Source organism: Malus sylvestris, chromosome 5, assembly GCF_916048215.2.
Source record: "Malus sylvestris chromosome 5, drMalSylv7.2, whole genome shotgun sequence".
NCBI lineage: Eukaryota > Viridiplantae > Streptophyta > Magnoliopsida > Rosales > Rosaceae > Malus > Malus sylvestris.
In genome coordinates, this window is record NC_062264.1 from 5,310,984 (window position 1) to 5,330,471 (window position 19,488).

At 37.6% G+C, this 19,488-nt stretch overlaps 2 protein-coding genes across 6 annotated transcripts; both read left to right on the forward strand.

Annotated features, from left to right (window-relative positions):
- Positions 1-1,846: 1,846 nt before the first annotated feature.
- Positions 1,847-14,218, forward strand: LOC126620991 (histone-lysine N-methyltransferase ASHH1-like). 5 transcript variants are annotated; one of them, XM_050289340.1, is made up of 12 exons: positions 1,847-2,156; positions 2,622-2,778; positions 4,111-4,197; positions 4,544-4,628; positions 4,705-4,798; positions 4,916-5,114; positions 6,822-6,899; positions 7,044-7,121; positions 7,211-8,388; positions 8,493-9,213; positions 9,289-9,759; positions 9,841-10,661. In XM_050289340.1, exons 1-12 carry the CDS (start codon positions 2,011-2,013, stop codon positions 9,982-9,984), a joined length of 3,438 nt encoding a protein of 1,145 aa, XP_050145297.1. In that variant the 5' UTR covers positions 1,847-2,010; the 3' UTR covers positions 9,985-10,661. The 5 variants fall into 5 exon arrangements, with proteins under 5 accessions (XP_050145297.1, XP_050145301.1, XP_050145298.1 ...); XM_050289344.1 differs by lacking the exons at positions 6,822-6,899; positions 7,044-7,121; positions 7,211-8,388; ... (1 more) ...; positions 9,289-9,759; positions 9,841-10,661 and adding exons at positions 11,055-11,089; positions 13,031-13,502; positions 13,712-14,218 and having other exon boundaries at positions 1,868-2,156; XM_050289341.1 differs by lacking the exons at positions 1,847-2,156; positions 2,622-2,778; positions 4,111-4,197; ... (1 more) ...; positions 4,705-4,798; positions 4,916-5,114 and adding an exon at positions 5,131-6,733.
- Positions 14,219-15,166: 948 nt separating this feature from the next.
- LOC126620992 (leucine-rich repeat receptor protein kinase EMS1-like) lies at positions 15,167-16,646 on the forward strand. Its single transcript, XM_050289345.1, has one exon. It carries the CDS (start codon positions 15,380-15,382, stop codon positions 16,487-16,489), a length of 1,110 nt encoding a protein of 369 aa, XP_050145302.1. The 5' UTR covers positions 15,167-15,379; the 3' UTR covers positions 16,490-16,646.
- Positions 16,647-19,488: the final 2,842 nt, after the last annotated feature.

Below are 19,488 nucleotides of genomic sequence, written 5' to 3' on the forward strand. Positions count from 1 at the left end.
AAGTTTACGGGAACTCTATTCAGAGGTCAGTCTAGTTATTTTGTATTTTATTTTTTTTACTTAACTTTGTATTAATTGAGACATAATCGCTGAGTATATTTGGAATTTTTTTTTATTTGTTTGCACTATTAAAACGGATGGAAACCATTCAATTGAAAGGTGTAGTTTTCTTAGACTCCACTTTCAGTTTTACCCCGACAAGAATGACAACGGATCAGTTTATCTAATAAATCCAAAGATCCTCGTGTGGTACTTCCAAGTGTTCAGTTTGCCTTCGCAAGGGCTGTAACGAAATTATGTGCCCCTATTGGGATAGGATCTCGCCTGGATTGACTATTGTTGGTGAGGGTTTGACAAACTCTCCAACCTCTAGTCTTTAGGTTTCTAGTCTTTTGAGTATGACAAAAATTGTTGTTTTTTCTTTTTTGCATATGGGAGAATTACCATTTAATTAGTTTCATATCCCTAATTTTGTTTGTGTACTTTCCTATAAAGATACGTCATGCCAATTGTTTTAATTAGTTCCATCTGGGTGTGGGTTAAGGTGGTTGGTGGTTATGCGGATCTCATCATGGATATGTCTGAAAAACTTTACAAGTAATTCTTTTCCTCATTACTTTACATTCGTTTGTTTTTGCATATTTGTGAAGCAGTCGTATATATTAGTGTCGTTTGGGGTTTTTGATGGTTCAATTCAAGTTTACATCAATGTGATCATGCAGTCGTGTGTATATAGTTAGTTACTAAACCCTATTGTTGAATGGAAAAGGATCATTGTCGGATTCTTTTCATGGGGATCCTGTGATCGTGATTGTTTATCGTATATCGTACGGTCAGTTTTTGTTAGGTACTATTTATATTTAATTTTAAATTTTAAATTTCAATTTATTTCTGATTGCATGATGCACGATGAACGGTCACGATCACGGAATCCCCAAAAAAAGGATCCGTCAAGAATCCTTTTCCTTGTTGAATTTCCTTATTGTGTACTTTTTTATAAAGATACGTCAGATCAGTTGAAACCCCTCAACTGACGAGGTCATCTTGTAAGGGGAAAACGGGATACTCAACAACTGTCATACAAGCTAAGAAAAATGAGAATGACGCAGTAGTTGGTGGACGGGGGAAAGTTAGTGAAGTCATGCACAATGTTGAATCTTTTAATTACGGGATAAAGGGATTGCAAAATGTGGTGTTTTGCAAAAGGACTATTTACAAGTAAGCTTGACAAGAGGAGAGATTTTTCAATTTACCTGAAACACATGTCATTATACAAATTGTGATATATTTGCTTAAAAAAAGAGAACAACTTAATAAAATAAAACATCCTACCACTTATATAATAACATGTGGTGTACCATTCGTGTTCCGATCATAATGAAATTTCTTTCAAAGAAGAGTGATATTTTCTGACATTAAAAAACCTGAGCTCAAGATTGGTTGGCTTCTTGAAGAGGTGGAGGTGGAATAAGTTTTTTTTGTTTTTGTTTTTTTGAAGAAAAGAGGTGGAATAAGTTGGATGCACTTAAATTTATGAATTATATAATATGCTATTGACAGCATATATGGTTCTGATGGGTTGTTTATTTGAATTTGGACAAATTGCCTTAATGTTGTACTAGTAGGTGATGTTGCATCTGGGCTCGCGCGCCTGGACCAGCACGAGCTGGAGTGCCTGGGGCTCCATGGCTTGTTGTGGACAGAAGGGCTGCAGTGGCTGCCCGAGCTGGGCCGCCCGGATTCATCTCCTGGATGGGCCTGCTCGCCTGGGTGTTTTACTAGTAGAGAGAGATGTGCGGGGGTGGGGGCAGTATGGTCAAGTCACATGAAAAAGTTCTCAGAAAGAAACAGAAGATAAGACCTAGGAAGAAACCGAGCGGAGGGTTTTGGTTGAGGGACACAGAAGAAGAGGAAGAGGAAGAGGAATTTCAGTAAGAGGGAGTGAGGGAGGGAGGGAGTGTCTCGACCCGAAACCAAGCGACCGGAAAGAATCGCAGCTTTCAGAAAGCTATGGAGTCAGAGGCAGATCACACACACACTGAAATTGACCAGATTGAAGAACACTGTGCGCGCCAGCTGCTTTGCTTGACGGAACAGTGTACCGGACAAGGGCCGCGGTACACCCACATTGAGCAAAACGAGTTCTTGCATAGAAGGTAAGTTACAATCACTGTCTCTCTGTTAGTTTTTAGCTTCGGCATGAGTTTTGTGCAATTGGGTTTGTGGAAATCGAACTGCATTGGTAGATGACTTGCCAATTTGTCTTCTGGGTTTCTCAATTTGTTGTCTTTGCCTGTAATGTGGGCTCTGTTAAGTGTTTTAATTGCCGGATGCAGTTGGGAGGATTGATGGTCTGTTTCATTTTGTTTTGAATCTACACTGTGAGGTTTAGGGTTTAGGGTTTAAGATATATGGTATGCAATTATTTGCTCACTTGAAAGTAATATCAGCCTGAGAGAACCAATGAGACAGAACACTGTTTAGTTGCAACTTTTATGTGCTAATCGGTTCAAGGAAAGGTTTTTGTAGTTGGTTATCGTTGGTTATTTATTTGTATTAGCAGTTGACAGTTTGAAATTATATAACAAGGTTTCTTTCTCCCTCTATTTATTTATTTGCAGACACAAGATACAAACGGAGGAGGATATTGCTATATGTGAATGCAAGTATGATGAAAATGATCCTGAAAGTGCATGTGGAGAGAGGTGCTTGAATGTACTAACCAACACGGAATGCACTCCTGCGCATTGCCCTTGTGGTGTCTATTGCAAGAATCAGGTAAATATTTTTTTTTTCCTCTGGTGTTGTGTGTGTGTGTGTGTGTGTCTTCTCTCCCACCTCTTGCTCGTGGGTTTGTGAATATGGATCTGTTTGCTTGCATATTATTTCTTCATATTTGTCTTTTCCTGTTTATATGTAAGCCTTCGTGGCATCGCCATGTATAATTCAGGACTTTGTATGTTGTGATTGTAGAAGATTATAATACTTAACCAATTTGTATTTTATTTATTTTATTTCCAATTGTCTTTTGTATTTGCCAATTCATATTATCCTCTTGTAATGTTTATCAGCATATTGGTTTAGTATTGATCTTAACTGATTTTTCATCCATCAAAAGTTTCAATTCTTCACAGAAAGAATAAGATGTTATTCACACTCACCCCAACGCATGCACACTCCACCTGCCTCATACTAATGATTATATGCTCACAGACATAAGCGTGTACATGAAAGTTGTCTATGGCTTGAAAATTGTGACTTAACTGTTTTTGTATGGCAATGGGGGCTTGTAATTTTTTATGGTTCAGAACGGTATAGTTTGGCATGTAGATGGAAATTCTGAACAATAGATATATTTATGGGTTCTGCAGTTCAGAATTTATGGATGTGCTTTTAGATTTTGTTTTTGGTCAGTAATGAGATTTACAACATTAGGTTTGTCCAAGCGCAATCCAAGTTATAGAAGGTATACCTTCGTCCTATTATTGGGAAACCACTCTGTTGACTTAGCATTTTTGGGATATTCGTTAAAGTTGACAAACCATTTTAGGGTCATTCCTTTAAGTTTAGTTTTTCTGGGTTGGGGACTGGGGGAGTATGAAATTATGATTAGTTTGCTTGTGCAGTTATTTTGGTTAATCTCCTTTGTTAGATGGACAAGTTTTCATTATTTGTTGCCTTTGTTTCGTAAAACTTTTATTATTTAAAAAAGAGTAAATATGGTGGTGAGACCACAGTTACCAATGGAGTTGGAGTTTGTTACCAAATACAAGGAAAGTTTATATTTGATAGCGACATCATCCTATTTGTAACCACAAAATTTAGTTAAAGGTGGGTGAGGAGAAATAGATGAGGTTGGCAATGGCACCACTATTCAATCTTTGTCTTTTATAGTTGCATCGGTAATTCTCTATTTTTTGTAACATTCTTTATGCTGTTTTTTAATTTTCTAATAAATTATCTGGAACACCTTTTCCTTTTTCGTGAAAATATTGGGATAATGATGTACTTAGCGTGAGTTTAAGATAATTTGAATATTCAATTCCCTGTTCAAATACTATGAAATTTCTATTATTCATTTATGATACCTTGTTTGTTTACTGTCAACAGAGATTTCAGAAATGTGAATATGCCAAGACAAAGTTGTTTAAAACAGAAGGTCGTGGTTGGGGTCTTTTAGCTAATGAGAATATAAAGGTAATAGCCTACTAGTTTTATCTTGATTTGTTACAACTGTAAAGTGACTCCTCTTTACCTGGGTTCTTTGCTATTCAATTATTTAGTTGAGTCAATTATATACACATTACTGGGTTTTAGGCAAGTTTCTGGTAGCTTTTTTTTTTTTTTTCTTTTTTCTTTTTTCTTTTTGAAACATTTGAACTGTATAGTGCATCTTGGTATGTTATTTATCTTTGGAACTTTTGTTTTTACTCAACTGAGAACCTTGAAGTTTTATAAGTCTATGAGCTATTTATAGTTTCTTTATCTTTTGAGTGAATCTGTAATTTCTTGTAAGCTATTTGATTTGCTTTACACAATGCAGGCAGGACAATTTATTATTGAGTACTGTGGGGAAGTGATATCATGGAAAGAAGCAAAGCAAAGATCTCACGCTTATGAAACTCAAGGTGATTTAATAGGCTTACCAAATATATGTTTGTATTACTTTATTTGAGGCTGAATTCAATTTCTGCATTGATGTAGGTCTCCGAGATGCATTTATTATTTCTCTCAATGCCTCTGAATCTATTGATGCAACTGAAAAGGGAAGCGTTGCTCGTTTTATAAATCATTCATGGTGAGCCTTATCTCGCAAATCTTTTTGGGAAAATTTTGTATATCTTTAGAACAACTAGCTGTTATTTTATTTACTTGCCCAAGTTGAGATTGAGTTATTACACCTTCACGTTTTCAGCCAACCAAATTGTGAGACAAGAAAGTGGAACGTGTTGGGGGAAATTAGGGTTGGAATATTTGCAAAACAAGATATATTGGTAGGAACTGAGCTGGCATATGACTACAATTTTGAATGGTATGGGGGAGCTAAGGTTCGCTGCCTCTGTGGTGCTTCAAGCTGTTCAGGATTTCTTGGGGCAAAGTCTCGTGGTTTTCAGGTAATTTATTGATTGAACATTCTGGATACAAGTCTTCATTTTAGATATTAAAGATGAAAAAGAAGTCATTTCGAGGGTGTGTTATAGCCTATAAGTGGCTGTTATCTCCATAGCTGTACATTATCTATTTTCTCATTATAAAATTATCTGGATACTGCCGTTGAACTTGAAAATTAAAATCTTGCCTGTGATGCATAATGCAAGTTCTGCAATCTTTCTGGTTACATTTTTATTTTTTTTGATCTTTTCAGTTTCTTTTTCTCTGGGCATGGTCCCATTGTTTGCTTTGAAATTCATTGCCTAACCTCTCTAATGCTATAAACTTTCCAGGATCATAATTACATATTTTATGCTTATAAAATGGTTTTAGGGGTTTGCAGTTTCTATCGGTTTGCAATTGTCCTACAAACTTTTATGGGGGTATATGTCTGATGCTTAGTTTGGAGGCATTGTTTCAAATAGCGTAAAGAAAGAAAAGCTTAGGCATTCCTCACAGAGACAACCTGAAAGTGTCTTTAGGCATGCAAGTGTTCTGCGAAATTTCAAAAAAGTGTGGTGTAAGCCTTTTCTTTGAGTTGGTATGCTTTAGCAAGCTCACACTTTATTTAAGAAAAGGGAATTCTTTTAGTATGGGCTTTATGTTATTTTATTTTTTGACACCCTAGTAAATAGAACCCCAAGTCTCTATCATTCAAACCCTGCACAGCGTTACCACAACCAATTGACTCCTTCAGAAGCATGCAACGAAAAACTTGAATGGTTACTATATGGCAGCATCTCCATCATCAGTTGGGAGTTGAACAGTTGGTAACTTCCAATTTTTGTTCTTTTAATGGTTTTTATTCTTGCAAAGAGGGTTTTATAGAGTTCACGATATTTTAATTAGGCTCTTAATTGAGAAAATTAGTAAACATTGAGGTGTTTGGCAGAGAGAAATCTCTGGTTTTATCTCCTTTATTCCCTCAGAAAGACTACTAACGACCTGAAAAATAAATATTTACGGTGTCTCATGGACCAGTTTATTGGGTTTCTTTAATGATTTTGGCTTTGCCAAATTTGGGACCAAATTGGGTTGTTTTTGACATGTTGAAATATAGGGAAATTTTGTGGTTATAATGTTTTAGGCTTGACCAGCGCACTCTAAGCTTTAATAACTCTTCTTAATGACCATTATAACCTTAAAACAACTTAATTCACATTTAAAATGTTTTCCAATTACTCCACCATAGCTCACTCAGGCTTATACCCACCCTACCATCCAATACTAACCATAACCCCATCACAATCTTCAAAATCAGCCCTTCATCACTCCATAAACCCCAATCACATAATACCACCCATATTGAGTTTCTTGGTCAATGGAGCATCAAATCATCATGTATGACAAGTCAGTGAGAATGGAAAGGTATGTTATTTGCCAAATTAGTTGAGCTTGTTTTGTTCTGGTGGTTACTAAAACTGGGCTCACGTTTTGTTTGGTTACTCAGAGCTGAGCACCAAATGTACTGTGCAGTTATATGTGGCCGAACAACCATTCATTAAGTGTAGCCAGATATTGCTGCAGAGGACATTTGGCGTGTGACCAGAAATGGCTGCACACCAACAAGAAAGTGGAGCCAGTATAGCCACACAATTCTTTCTATGTGCTGTATTCTCTAACAGAACACTGACCAAATTCTATATCTAAACTTGTTTTCTCTAATGCAGGGCGAAACTTCTTCTCGAGGTAGTGGGGTTGGCTCAGAATGTGCAACGGGCTACACAAGTGAATTTACGAGTAATGAGGTTACCAACTTTATCTTTAAATTGATAATGGAATTTATTATGAGATAGCTTCATTAGCTTTGGGTTTGGTGGAAATGCTTCCAATAGTGACTATGGCTTTTTCTTGTAACATATTCTTTGTTCAAACTTGTTTTGAGAATGCAGGACAACAATTCTGCTCGAGATAGTGGGGTTATCTCAGACTGTGTAATGGATTTCACAAGTGAATTTACTACTTATGCGGTAACCGACTTTGTCTTTAAAATGCTTGTCCAATAAGAGCCATATGCATATTTTGGGTACTTACATGCTAGTTTTCTTTTGTTTTGTAGATATTTAAGACTAGAGAGTCCTTGATGCAGTGGGCTCGTCGGACGGGCAAGCGAAATGGGTTTGTTATTGTGACATTACGATCTGATATGGGTTGTAAGAGTACAAAACCAAGAGTTACATTAGGTTGTGAGAGGGGTGGAAGATTTAAGGAGAAGAAAACTAGGGCTGCCAAAAAAAGACGTGGGACAGGCACAAAGAAGTGTGGGTGTCCTTTCACATTGAAAGGGGAGAAGTCAGCGAATGGGGACGGATGGATGCTAAAGGTTGTATGTGGAGTGCATAACCATGCATCCACTGAGTATCCTGATGGGCGTTCATATGCAGGGAGGTTATCGGAGCAGGAGGCTTCACTCTTGATAGACTTGTCAAAGAATTTAGTACGACCCAAAGAAATCCTGAGCACATTGAAGCAAAGGGATGAACTCAATGCTACAACCATAAGGACGATCTATAATGCACGCCAAAGGCAAAGAGTTAAAGAGAAGGCGGGGAGGTCTCAAATGCAACAACTGTTATGTAAGTTGAATGAGCATGACTATGTCGAGTGGCATAGGAGGTGCCCTATGTCAGATAGTGTGCAGGACTTGTTTTGGGCGCATCCTGTGAGTTTGGAGTTGTTACGTGCATTTCCAACCATTTTGATGATAGATTGCACGTACAAGACCAATAGGTATTATTATCCCCTACTAGAGGTTGTAGGCGTCACATCCACTGATATTACATTCTCAATTGCATTTGTCTTTTTGAATTCTGAAAAAGAAGACAACTACATATGGGCATTAAGTAAATTGCGTGGTGTCATGGTGGAGTGTCCCATGCCAAATGTAATTGTCACAGACATGGATTTGCAATTGATGAGAGCCATTGAGGTAGTATTCCCTACCGCTAAAAATCTTTTATGTAAATGGCATATTAATAAGCATGTGTTGGCCAAATGCAAAAACTTGTTTGAGTCCAAGGAAAGGTGTGATAGATTTATTATGAAGTGGAATGTACTGGTGACCTCTCCTACAGAAAATGATTACATACGGGAGCTGGCAGTGTTACAGAGAGAATTTAGTATGTATACTGAGGTCATGGAATATGTTACAAACACATGGTTGAATCCTTTCAAGGACAGATTTGTGTCGGCTTGGACGGACATGATCATGCATTTTGGTAATGTAACATCAAACAGGTAATTTCATGAAGTTATATTACTCATTCAATGTTACATCATTGGTTTACTATGACGTTTGTAACTTTGTGTTAACATGTTTGCAATTTTTTATGTTTTAATAGGGCCAAGGGTGCACATACCAAGCTTAAGAGGGAACTTGGTATGAGCCTGGGAAATTTTGAGGGTTCTTTTGAGAGTATACACTCTCTTATTGAGTTACAGCACACTGACATAAAGATATCTTTTGACAAGTGTTTGATGGTCACACAACAAAGCTTCAAGTCTTCAGAATTCAAATATCTGAGAGGAGTTGTATGTATGTTTGCATTGGAGAAGGTGTTATCTCAGTCCAAACTAGCCACCTCAATTGGTGTTGATGGTTCAGGATGTGGTTGTGTCATACCCCGAACCCATGGTCTACCTTGTGCCCATGAGATTGTGAACTACAAGAGGGAGTGTCAGCCAATTCCTCTTGAGTCTCTTGACCCCCATTGGACGAAACTTGATATACTACCTCCTAGTTCTGCTCAGGATTCTATGGATGTGAATGAGTTTCCTGAGTTGGAGTTGCTTCAACAATACTTTCTGGAGGCAAATGCAGAAAATAGGTTGATGCTCAGGAAAAGAGTGAGAGAACTTGTAGCACCCTATACAACTAATCTTGTTGAACCAGGAGTTAAATCCAGATTACGAGGTCAACTGAGGGAGAAAATTGATATGTCCACTCAACAGGATCCATATGCATTTGATTTGAGATCTGCATCTGTGGATAGTCACTCACCTAGCCCAATGGATGGTCAGCAAAATTTTACACACAAGCAAATGGAGCAAACCAAGAAGAAGGTAATAAAGATACCAGTTACTAAATCGAATATAATACAGTTACCCATTTATACATAAGGTTTCATATTCATGCAGGTTTACCGGACGCTGTCAATGAAAGGTATTTCGTATATTGATGCATTCCCAATTGGATTGAGGCCCTTCATTCAGCAAGTCAAGGATGTATGTCATGATGGTCACTGCGGGTTTAGGGCAGTTGCTGATTTAGTGGGAATGGGTGAGAATGGATACTTGCAAGTGCGTAATGACTTGCTTACTGAGTTGTCTTCATTTTCTGCACATTATGGCGAGTTGTATGGCAGCACAGACAGGGTTCGTGAGTTAGCACAGATACTATCATTCTTTGATGAAGGTAGAGCACCATTTGATAGATGGATGATGATGCCTGACATGGGTCATCTTATAGCGTCATGCTATAAGGTCGTGCTTTTCCACTTATCATCTACTCAGTGCCTTACCTTCTTACCACTTCGGTCGGCACCAGTTCCTTTGCCAAGGCGTCGACAGATTGCTATTGGTTTTATGAATGATTGTCATTGCGTGGAGGTATGATACCCATAATAATGGACTGTTCTATATCTTTTGTAGAAAGACAATTTAGATTAATGTTACATATGTTTCTTGTAGGTGTTCTTAAGGCCAGGGCATCCTGTGCCTCCCATTACGTCTGATTGGATCAGATATCATACACCAGCTGCACAAGGATGGGACACTGTGTATACTAGTTGTATTTTACGCTTCAAATCTCTTGTCAGCTCTGATCAAATCTGACTCGGTCAGGTGCAAGTCACAAATCCAAACTGTCTGAAAAATATGCTTAGAATGGTCAGGTTTGATCACGTATATGCACAAATGTGCTCTGAAAGGAGATACCGTCTATATGCACAAATGTGCCCTGAAGGAGAGGCCATGAAGTGGATCTTGTTAGGAAAGCTGCAAATCCCACCATGAGGATCCAAACCCTACACAAATAATGGAAACAGATATTTCCAGTGATATAGATAATAGACTTAGTGGTAAAGTGTTAAACCTTATAGTATGGACAGGGCATCCTATATGTCGCCTGTTACGAAAGCTACCAGCTTCTCTTGTATCCTACAGATCATTCATAGTGGCAGCATTTGACAATTGTGGTATCCAATGATAAACAAACGGTTGGCCTGAGATATACCATGTATCCCTCCATTGCTCCAATACCATACCTTGTTAGGTGCCCCAAATGTAATGTGTAGGGGAGGGCCACAAGTCCCCATACATACCATCCATACCATCTCATGTTACCAAAATACCTTAAGTACACTAGAGTAGATTATACACACTCGTGCACCACTCTTATCAGTTAACTGTACATGTCAACTTACAAACAATACACTTTGTATCTTGATCGTGCACATATCAACGAAATTGGGAAGAACTGAGAATCCTTTAAAACCCCCCACATTATTGTATCGGTCTTCCATCAGTAGTGCTTTCAATCATAAAATCAGCATACGAGAAACTAGTTTCTCTATACTGTATGTTTTTTTAATGTTCCATGTAATTTTTGTTTAATCCTATTTGTATTAGCATACTTATCTTGTAGGGCTTGTTTTGTTTTATTTATTCATTTCATTTCTTTTTAGCATTTAGCATTGGGTGTTCATAGGATTTCTGGTGTTCATTTGCTGTTATTTTGCCTTTGTCCGAGTACTGGTTTGCTTCTATTTATTATTAGCAGTTAGCGTTGTGTATTTATAGAAAGTTCTGGTGTGTATTTTACTGTTTTTTTTTTCCTTTTGTTCAGTAAATTGTTCTTCTTACTAAATATTTTAACCTGTGTTGTGCAACTGTTTTACAAACAGGAGGATACTTACCTATGGGAAGACGATGATGACAGGTAATGTACCATACATTGGGATGCATTTCTCCTCAAAGTTTGTTTTTGCAGAATGGATTGCTGCATGAATTTCTTACTTTAACATGTCTTTAGCCTGTGTTTTGGTCGGCCTGCATGCACTTGCTTCTTGTAGATTCATACTTTAGTTATTGTAGTTCTAAATTTTGTTCCCTTTGATTAGTTCCTCATGTTCGCGTTATAGGCATGAGTAAATTGTAATCTAGCAACCACACTTCTTCAAAGTTGTTGTGTTTGTCGGACAACGACACAGTGCTTTTCTACATGGTCTGTATGCATTTTCTACCACCGAACACCCTTTCGACATTTTCCCAACACTTCGATGACATAGTTGAGGTGAAAATTTAGTATTTTTTTAAGAAACTGTAAAAACTTTAGGTGGATGTTATACGATAGGAAAGGGTTACATATGAATACTTATTCTTATATTTTTTGCATTTCTATATTGTTATTTTCATTTTTTTCATGACACTTACAGAGCTAATGCTGTAGTACTTTATATGGGGTTACATATGAATACTTATTCTTATATTTTTTGCATTTCTATATTGTTATTTTTATTTTTTTCATGACACTTACAGAGCTAACGCTGTAGTACTTTATATGGTGTTAGGACTTCGGTTTTACATTCCTTCAATGAACCTTGTTTATACCATACTTAGGGCCTCCGTATTTAGACCTCGTATAAATACTCGGGGGACTCAAAGGTAATTATGTAATAAATGAAGGGGCAAATATGTAATAAGTGAGGATCCCTTATTCTATAAAAGGGCCTCCTCACCCTCACAAAAAAAGGGCTCTCATCCTCACCCTAAACAGAGGCTCTCTCAAACTCTCTTCTCTGGGGGACTCCCCCTCACCCTTGTAATCCATACATACAGTTAGAGAGAAATACAATCAACATCAGTGTGGACGTAGCCCAAACATTGGGGTGAACCACGATACATCTTGTGTTCTTTACTTTCTTGCAGATTGATGGTCGGATTTACGTTGTTCCAAGACCTCTCCGGTTTTGTGCATCAACAAACCTTTTGACTATCAACTTTAGATGAATTAATTACAAGCTAAGTATGCATAAAGATGAAACTAAACTGTAAAACAATAAAGTGTACACTTCCTGCATCCATGGTGTGTGGTATTTTAGTTTGTTAAAACTTGTCTTGTCATTGTTGATGTGCCAGTGTCGTGTCCATGCCTCTTCATATTTTATAATTTTTTTTTCTTTTCCTGTAATTATATTGTTTGTAATTTTGTATACTTTTGATAGATGGACACATTTTTCGTCTCTATAAATACTTTTTTTTTCCTTAATATGTATATTTTGTGCTTCCTGTAAAAAAAATAATTCTTGTTTGACCTGAACTCTTGAGCCGTTTCAGACCCTTGACTGGACTGATAGGGTAAAAAGAGGAAACTCTTCATAGAATTATGAGTTTTGTGGAAGACTGAGTTTCGAGGATATCCCCGTTGAAAGGTCCTAATAATCAACTCTAAAATCAGTTGTTAGAATCAATAGGTCTTCAAATCGTTCATTTGGAAAAATAGAAACCCTTTTTATTGGATGATCAAGATATTTTCCAAAAATCTAAATTCTTGATCAACGGGGTAACCATATCACTTTTTTTGTTCAATAAGATACATGAATCAAATGAGTGGATCAGTGCAAGTAGTTTCCACTTCTCTGGTGGGACTGGTTATCTTGCTAAATTTCAGAACTATTCTAACACTTTTGGCCTATGTAGTTGAAAGGTATAGGTTTTAGACACAGTTTTATCTTGACTATGTCTTAGTATCAATGTAAAATCTTTTCGAAACATGCCACTCACTCGCGCACGCACATAGATATATAGAGATTTTTTGAAGAAGTGCATTCTATTTACGACTTTCTTTTAATGTTCACATATAACTGCCTCTTTGTGACAGATATTCCGTTGAGAAAATTCCGCTGTACGATTCTGCAGAGGATGAGCCTTCGTCTAGGCTTTTCAGGGCTGTGAACTCCTCAAGCTCTGAGTTTGATGTTGATGGGATGATGGAGAATGTCATTGTGGATTCTGAACATCAGTTGATGTCTACTGCTCTTGTTGTGCAATCACTTGATTCTGTTCCAATGGAAGGTGTAGTTATGGAGGTAAAAACAGAAGTGAACATGGAGAGGAAACTTTATTCAGAAGACAATCAACTGGCTATTTCAGAAAAGAATGCAATGATATCTCGTATCCGCAGTAATACTGCAGGTCGGAATTATCACATTGGATCAGGGTCCTTGTCAAACAAAAGATCAAAACAATATAATGGAAGGTTGAAACATGGTGCACAAAAGCAAGTCGACGCCAAATCTGTTGCTGCGCTTTTAGCGTCAAAGGAAGCACAAGAGGAAATTTTAAACTATGAGGTATTTATTTTTCAGTTTTTTATTGATCTCGTCGGTGGACCAAAATATCGTCATTAACTTTGCCCTTACATGGATATGTATGCTCCACGGAGTTGTGTTATTTATGTTTTGTTGTAGTATGGTTTTAATATTTTAACTTAAATGATTTTGTCACACTCTCAGCAGTGGTTTATTATCGAAACTGTTCATGTTAAAACTTTTGTTCGCAGCGGATGAAAAACGATGCTGCCACTCATCTTGAATCTCTATACAATGAGATACGACCTGCCATTGAAGAACATGAAAGGGACAGCCAAGACAGTGTAGCTACAAGTGTAGCTGAGAAGTGGATAGAAGCTTGCTGCTTGAAACTCAAGGCAGAATTCGACCTATATTCTTCCATTGTTAAAGGCATTGCCTGCACTCCTCGAAGGCCATTTGCCGAAGCTGAACCATCTGACGGCAACACCGAGAATGAGATCAAGTACTTGCAGAATTGATCTTTCTTCCAAACATGTTCATTGGTTTGAAACCGAAAAACCAATGAAACGTTACTCGTGTTTTACCACCATGAGATTTTCGACTACGATTCTGGGACTATTTTTACATATTCGGCGTTGTGACCTACCAATCTACGTATTATGAAGCTTCATTTTCTTCCGGAAATAATCGACTTGCGGTTGTTATTACCTATATATTTGATGATTCAGATTTGATATAGTTTGGGGTTTTGATTACTTGGCTGGAACCTCATTTCCATTTCCACATCATTTCCGTAGCACGGGACCATGTGATGTGAGTAAAGTCAAAACTAAACAAAGTTTCATTGGAGGAGAGAAATTAGGTATTGAATATTGCAACGTGAATTAAACCCATTATTTTTATTTATTTTTTATTTTTTCTTCACATATCGTGCAATATTGTAGTATGAGAATAAGAGACGAGAGATGGACCGAGAATATCCACTTGAGAATGTTGATAGCATCCTCTAATATATTTAGGGTGCATAATTAGTTGAAAGAACATGTGTTTGATGATGAGGTGTAAAGTAAGTATACACCATAATTATGGTGACAAGCAAAAATGATCCTATTTACTTTCGGGTGATTCTAGTCAAAACTAAACAAAATTTCATTGGAGGAGAGAAATTAGGTATTGAAAAATAAAGTAAAGGGAGATGTATATGTGAATATTGCAACGTCAATTTAAACGTTTAATTTTATTTTATTTTTTTGCATAATTGATTTTTAGTATGTAAATTAAAAAATAGCCAATTTTGATTATCGTGCAATATTAAAGAACGAGAAGCAGAGGCCGAAAACTAAATTTAGAATATGAGAATGTCGGTAGCATCCTTCAATATATTTTGGTATGATTTTATTTTTGGTAACTTTAACGAAAAGCTGTCAGTACTGTTCATTTAACGAAAAACCATATTTTTACACTAAAAAGTCAATTATGGTACTATTCATTTTACCATTTATTTTGTCCTTATCGTTAAAACTCAAAATTTTAAAACCTTTTTCATTAGTTTTGTTTTATTTTTTCAGAAAAATATTCAATAATTTGGGTTTGGGAAGCGTAATTTTGCCAAGACTTACGGTCCTTGTAATACGTTCACCATAGACAATAATATTTGATGTTCAAAGTAAACGAATTAGGCGTTGACTCGTCGTCCTGGACTAGCTTGCTGATCATTTCATTACAACCTCCCCCATCCATTTCTCAGTCAAAACCAACCTTCCACAAACCCCCTTTTGCTTCCATTGCCGCCTCCTCCCTCCCTCCCTCCCTCCCCTTCTCCTCCACCACATCCACATCCACATCCACATCGATCGTATATCTCTCTCACTAAACCCACTCCCTCTCTCTCTCCCCCGATCAACTTCACTACGTCCATGGACAACTCTCTCCAAGCCGTACTCGCAGCTGCCGCCAGCTTCTTCTTCGTAATCGTCATCTTCACCGCCGTCTACCTCCTCTTCAAGGGCTCAAAGAACAAATCCACCCGCTCCCGCCAAGCCCGTCCCCTCCGCAACCCGGCCGCCCTCTCCGCCATCAGCTTCGACGAGAGCACCTCCTTCGATCCGTCCTTCAAGTTCTCCATGGAAGAAGTCGTCAAGGCCACCAAGAACTTCTCCGCCGATCTCGTTGTCGGTGACGGCGGCTTCGGCCTTGTCTACAAGGCCCAACTCTCCGACGGCCTCACCGTCGCGATCAAGAAGCTCGATCCCGACGCGTTCCAAGGGTTTCGGGAATTTCAAGCCGAGATGGAAACCCTAGGTAAGCTTCGCCACCCGAACATCGTCAAAATGTTGGGATACTGCGTCTCCGGCGCCGATAGGATATTAATTTATGAGTTTATTTCCAAGGGAAATCTCGACCGTTGGCTTAATGACTCGTCGTCAACGGACGGTGACGGTTATGATGACGCGCCGGGTTTACGATTACCGTTATCTTGGAAAACGAGGATTAAGATCGTTAGGGGGGTGGCGAATGGGTTGGCATATTTGCATGGGCTGGAAAAGCCCATTATTCATAGGGATATTAAGGCCAGCAATGTGTTGTTGGACAAGGATTTTGAGGCCCATATTGCTGATTTTGGGCTGGCCAGGAGGATGGACTCCTCCCAGTCCCACGTGTCGACGCAGTTTGCCGGCACGATGGGGTACATGCCCCCGGAATACAAGGAAGGGTTCACGGGAGCAACCGTGAGGGCGGACGTGTTTAGCTTTGGAATCTTGATGTTGGAGGTTGCGACCGGGAGAAGGCCGAATTTGCCGACCGTGCACGACGGGAACGAAATGGGGTTGGTGGAATGGGCTAGGAAAATGGTGGAACAAAATCGGCAAATGGAAATGGTGGATTCAGGCATTTCGAAGGAGGATTTGGATGAAGGGGGAGTTAAGGAGTATTTTAGCATTGCCATTTTATGTGCTTGTGAGATTTCAAGACAAAGGCCGGCCATGAAAGAAGTCATTGAAATGTTGAATCAAATTTCGACATGATATTGTTAGTGCATTTTTTGTTGTTGGTGTGAGTAGTGTTTGTTTATTTTATGGAATGTTAAATAATGTTGCTTGGAGTGTTCATGAAAGGGGATGTAAATATTGATGTTAAGCCAATTAAACAATGAAATGCCACAAGTAGGAGAATTAGTACTTACATTATTGTGTCATTTCTATCTCATTAATACTATTTGCACACACAAAATTGACATGATTATTCTTTAATACAGTGAGTTTCACATACAACAGTAGGGCTCACTTTATGAAAGAGTAATAGTTTTGTGTGTCCAAATAGAATTGTTGTGGTTTTGCTTTGCTGATTTTAATTTTGCAAATTTAGAAACTTATTGTCACTTAGTACTACGTGCTAGTAGTATTCCTTTTTATGTGTAAGTGAGAGGTCTTAAATTCGATTTTCTCCAAAGGCAAATTTGAATCACATTATTGATAGTCCATTGTGAGGCTCATATTATTGCTAACATATTGTGAAGTTTAACCCACTCTTCACCCTCTTAATGTAGCTAATATCGTGTGTTCAAATATATATATATATATAAAAGGACTACTTGAGGTACTTAGTAGAACAAGATCCCAACTAAAGGAAGCCACTAGGAATAGCCTAGTGGTGAGGGTGTGGGTGAGGGGTGGGGTAGTTCTAGGTCCCAGGTTCGAAACCTGGTGTGTGTGTTTGTGTTTGTGTGGGTGGTGGAGGGTAACAAAAAAAAAAAGAAAAAGATCCCAACTAAAGGATGAGAGGATCCTTTTATGTCCACGTCAAATCGTTTTTTCTTAGTCTTCATTATTTACTCCCATTAAGAATTGTCTGCTCTCCTTGTTTCCGTGCCCTTCCATGTCCTCCTGTTTGTGTGGTCACGGTTAAGCCACGTCAACATTTTATATTACTATTTATTTTTGTCTTATTATCTTTATAAAAAATAATATAAAATGTTGACGTGGCTTAACCGTGACCACACAAAATGTAGGGCACGGGAACAAGGAGGGCAAACAATCCTTGTCCATTTATTTTAGTAGGTGTCAGTACTCTTCATGTTGTGCCAGAATAGTATTTCCTGCCTATCCATTTCATGATGTGTTGGTTAATAGTTTTATGGCTATCAGTTTGTACTATAGGCTGATCCATCTTTTTTAATCCCGAAAATCATCTTATACAACCACAAAACAATGTTTTTAGGAATTGGTTGGCCACCCAATAACACGTGACAATAGTAGATGTTATTCAATGTACGAAAGAAGAACAACGAAAAAAATAAAAACAATAAATATTTGTGATGCACGCATTATTGTATTAGCCCCTCATGGGGTTATGCAGTTGAATATCAGAGTGCATAACGAATGAGACTAACAAAATAATAGGAATATTATTAAACTAATTGAGAATGCCGGAACGGCTACAAAACCTTAAGAGACTACATTGTGAATAACTTATTCTCAAACTAAATTACAAGCTCTATTTATAGAGCAATAAACCTAAGAAACTCTAATGCGTAAATACCAAAAATACCCTACTACAAAATCAAATCAAATCTCTAATTAATTTCCTAAATAAACCTAATAAATTCCAACACCCCCACTCAAACTCATGGCGGTACACGACATGAGTTTGCAAACAAGCAGATGCGGACTAGCTCCGTTAGGTGGACTGGCAGGTGCAAACTTGACTTGACTTGACTTAACTGGCGAACTAGTTCTTGATTACTTTTACTTGACTTGACTTGACTTGATTCTTGAGTGCAAACTGGCAAACTGATTCTTGATTCTTGACTAGCTAGTGTTGAGAGTATGGAAATAACCGTCACTAAACGAACAAGATTTCCATATCTCAATTATACCAACAAACGAACAACGTCAAAAATATTCTAGCAACTCGATAATTCATTGCGAACGGCAACGACAGATACCCAACTTCAAAACAAAGATCTCACAATAGGTAACCATTTTTTTTTTTGTTGCCCGTGTGGGCCTTAAACAAATAGCAAACAATTGTTTTTCTTTTTCCTTCTCTTTTTGCATTTTTTTTCTATCATTTCCTTCCTTCCCATTTTTCTTTCTTTTTTCTTTCATGCGAACAAACAGCGATAGCAAGATCCTTTCTATTTTCTTTTTTTTTTCTTTTTCTTGCAAACAATCAATACCAACTAACAAATCTAAAACGAAAACACAAACAGCGAAAGATGACGAAAACAAAACTGATACAAACAAATTGATACCAACGAGAACAGATTGAACCTTAAGGATCGAACCCACTCTGATACCAAGTTGAATATCAGAGTGCACAACGAACGAGACTAACAAAATAATAGGAATATTATTAAATTAACTGAGAATGCCGGAACGGCTACAAAACCCTAAGAGACTACATTGTGAATAACTTATTCTCAAACTAAATTACAAGCTCTATTTATAGAGCAATAAACCTAAGAAACCCTAATGCGTAAATGCCAAAAATACCCTACAACAAAATCAAATCAAATCTCTAATTAATTTCCTAAATAAACCTAATAAATTCCAACATATGCGTGACTTTTTCTTTTCAATCACGAGATTATGTGAATGAACTACGGCTAAGTTTGCTTAAAGTAAAAATAAAGTGTTTGTCGTATGGTATGGAACTTCTTCCAAAGATTGTTCTCATGAAACATGATTGTCGTGTTGCAAGTGGTAGATTGCTTTGGTAATTAAATTTTCTCTTTAACTCACTGTCTTTCTAGTTCAAACCCTCTTCCTCCCTCTCATGCTAGAATAGTGTAAGATATCGGTTATGTATTGAAACACATGATTGTCGTGCTTTTGGTTGAATTAATAAACTAGTTAAGATTCATTTTTGGATGAGAATTAACACCACATATTATGAAAGGTATGAGTTGGGGCGGCACATTATAATTTATAAATGGTCAGCGATAGCATGCTTCGGATTCTTTTTTATTGCTGCACAAGGAAGGGAAATAGAATACTTGGCACAATTTTCAGGCATCAATTGA

Coding starts and splice junctions, on each gene's coding strand:
- LOC126620991 (XM_050289340.1), top strand. CDS start 2,011: ATGGAGTCAGAGGCAGATCACACACACACTGAAATTGACCAGATTGAA. Junction 2,779..4,110: donor GTGTCTATTGCAAGAATCAG/GTAAATATTTTT, acceptor TACTGTCAACAG/AGATTTCAGAAATGTGAATA. Junction 7,122..7,210: donor GTGAATTTACTACTTATGCG/GTAACCGACTTT, acceptor TTTGTTTTGTAG/ATATTTAAGACTAGAGAGTC.
- LOC126620992 (XM_050289345.1), top strand. CDS start 15,380: ATGGACAACTCTCTCCAAGCCGTACTCGCAGCTGCCGCCAGCTTCTTC.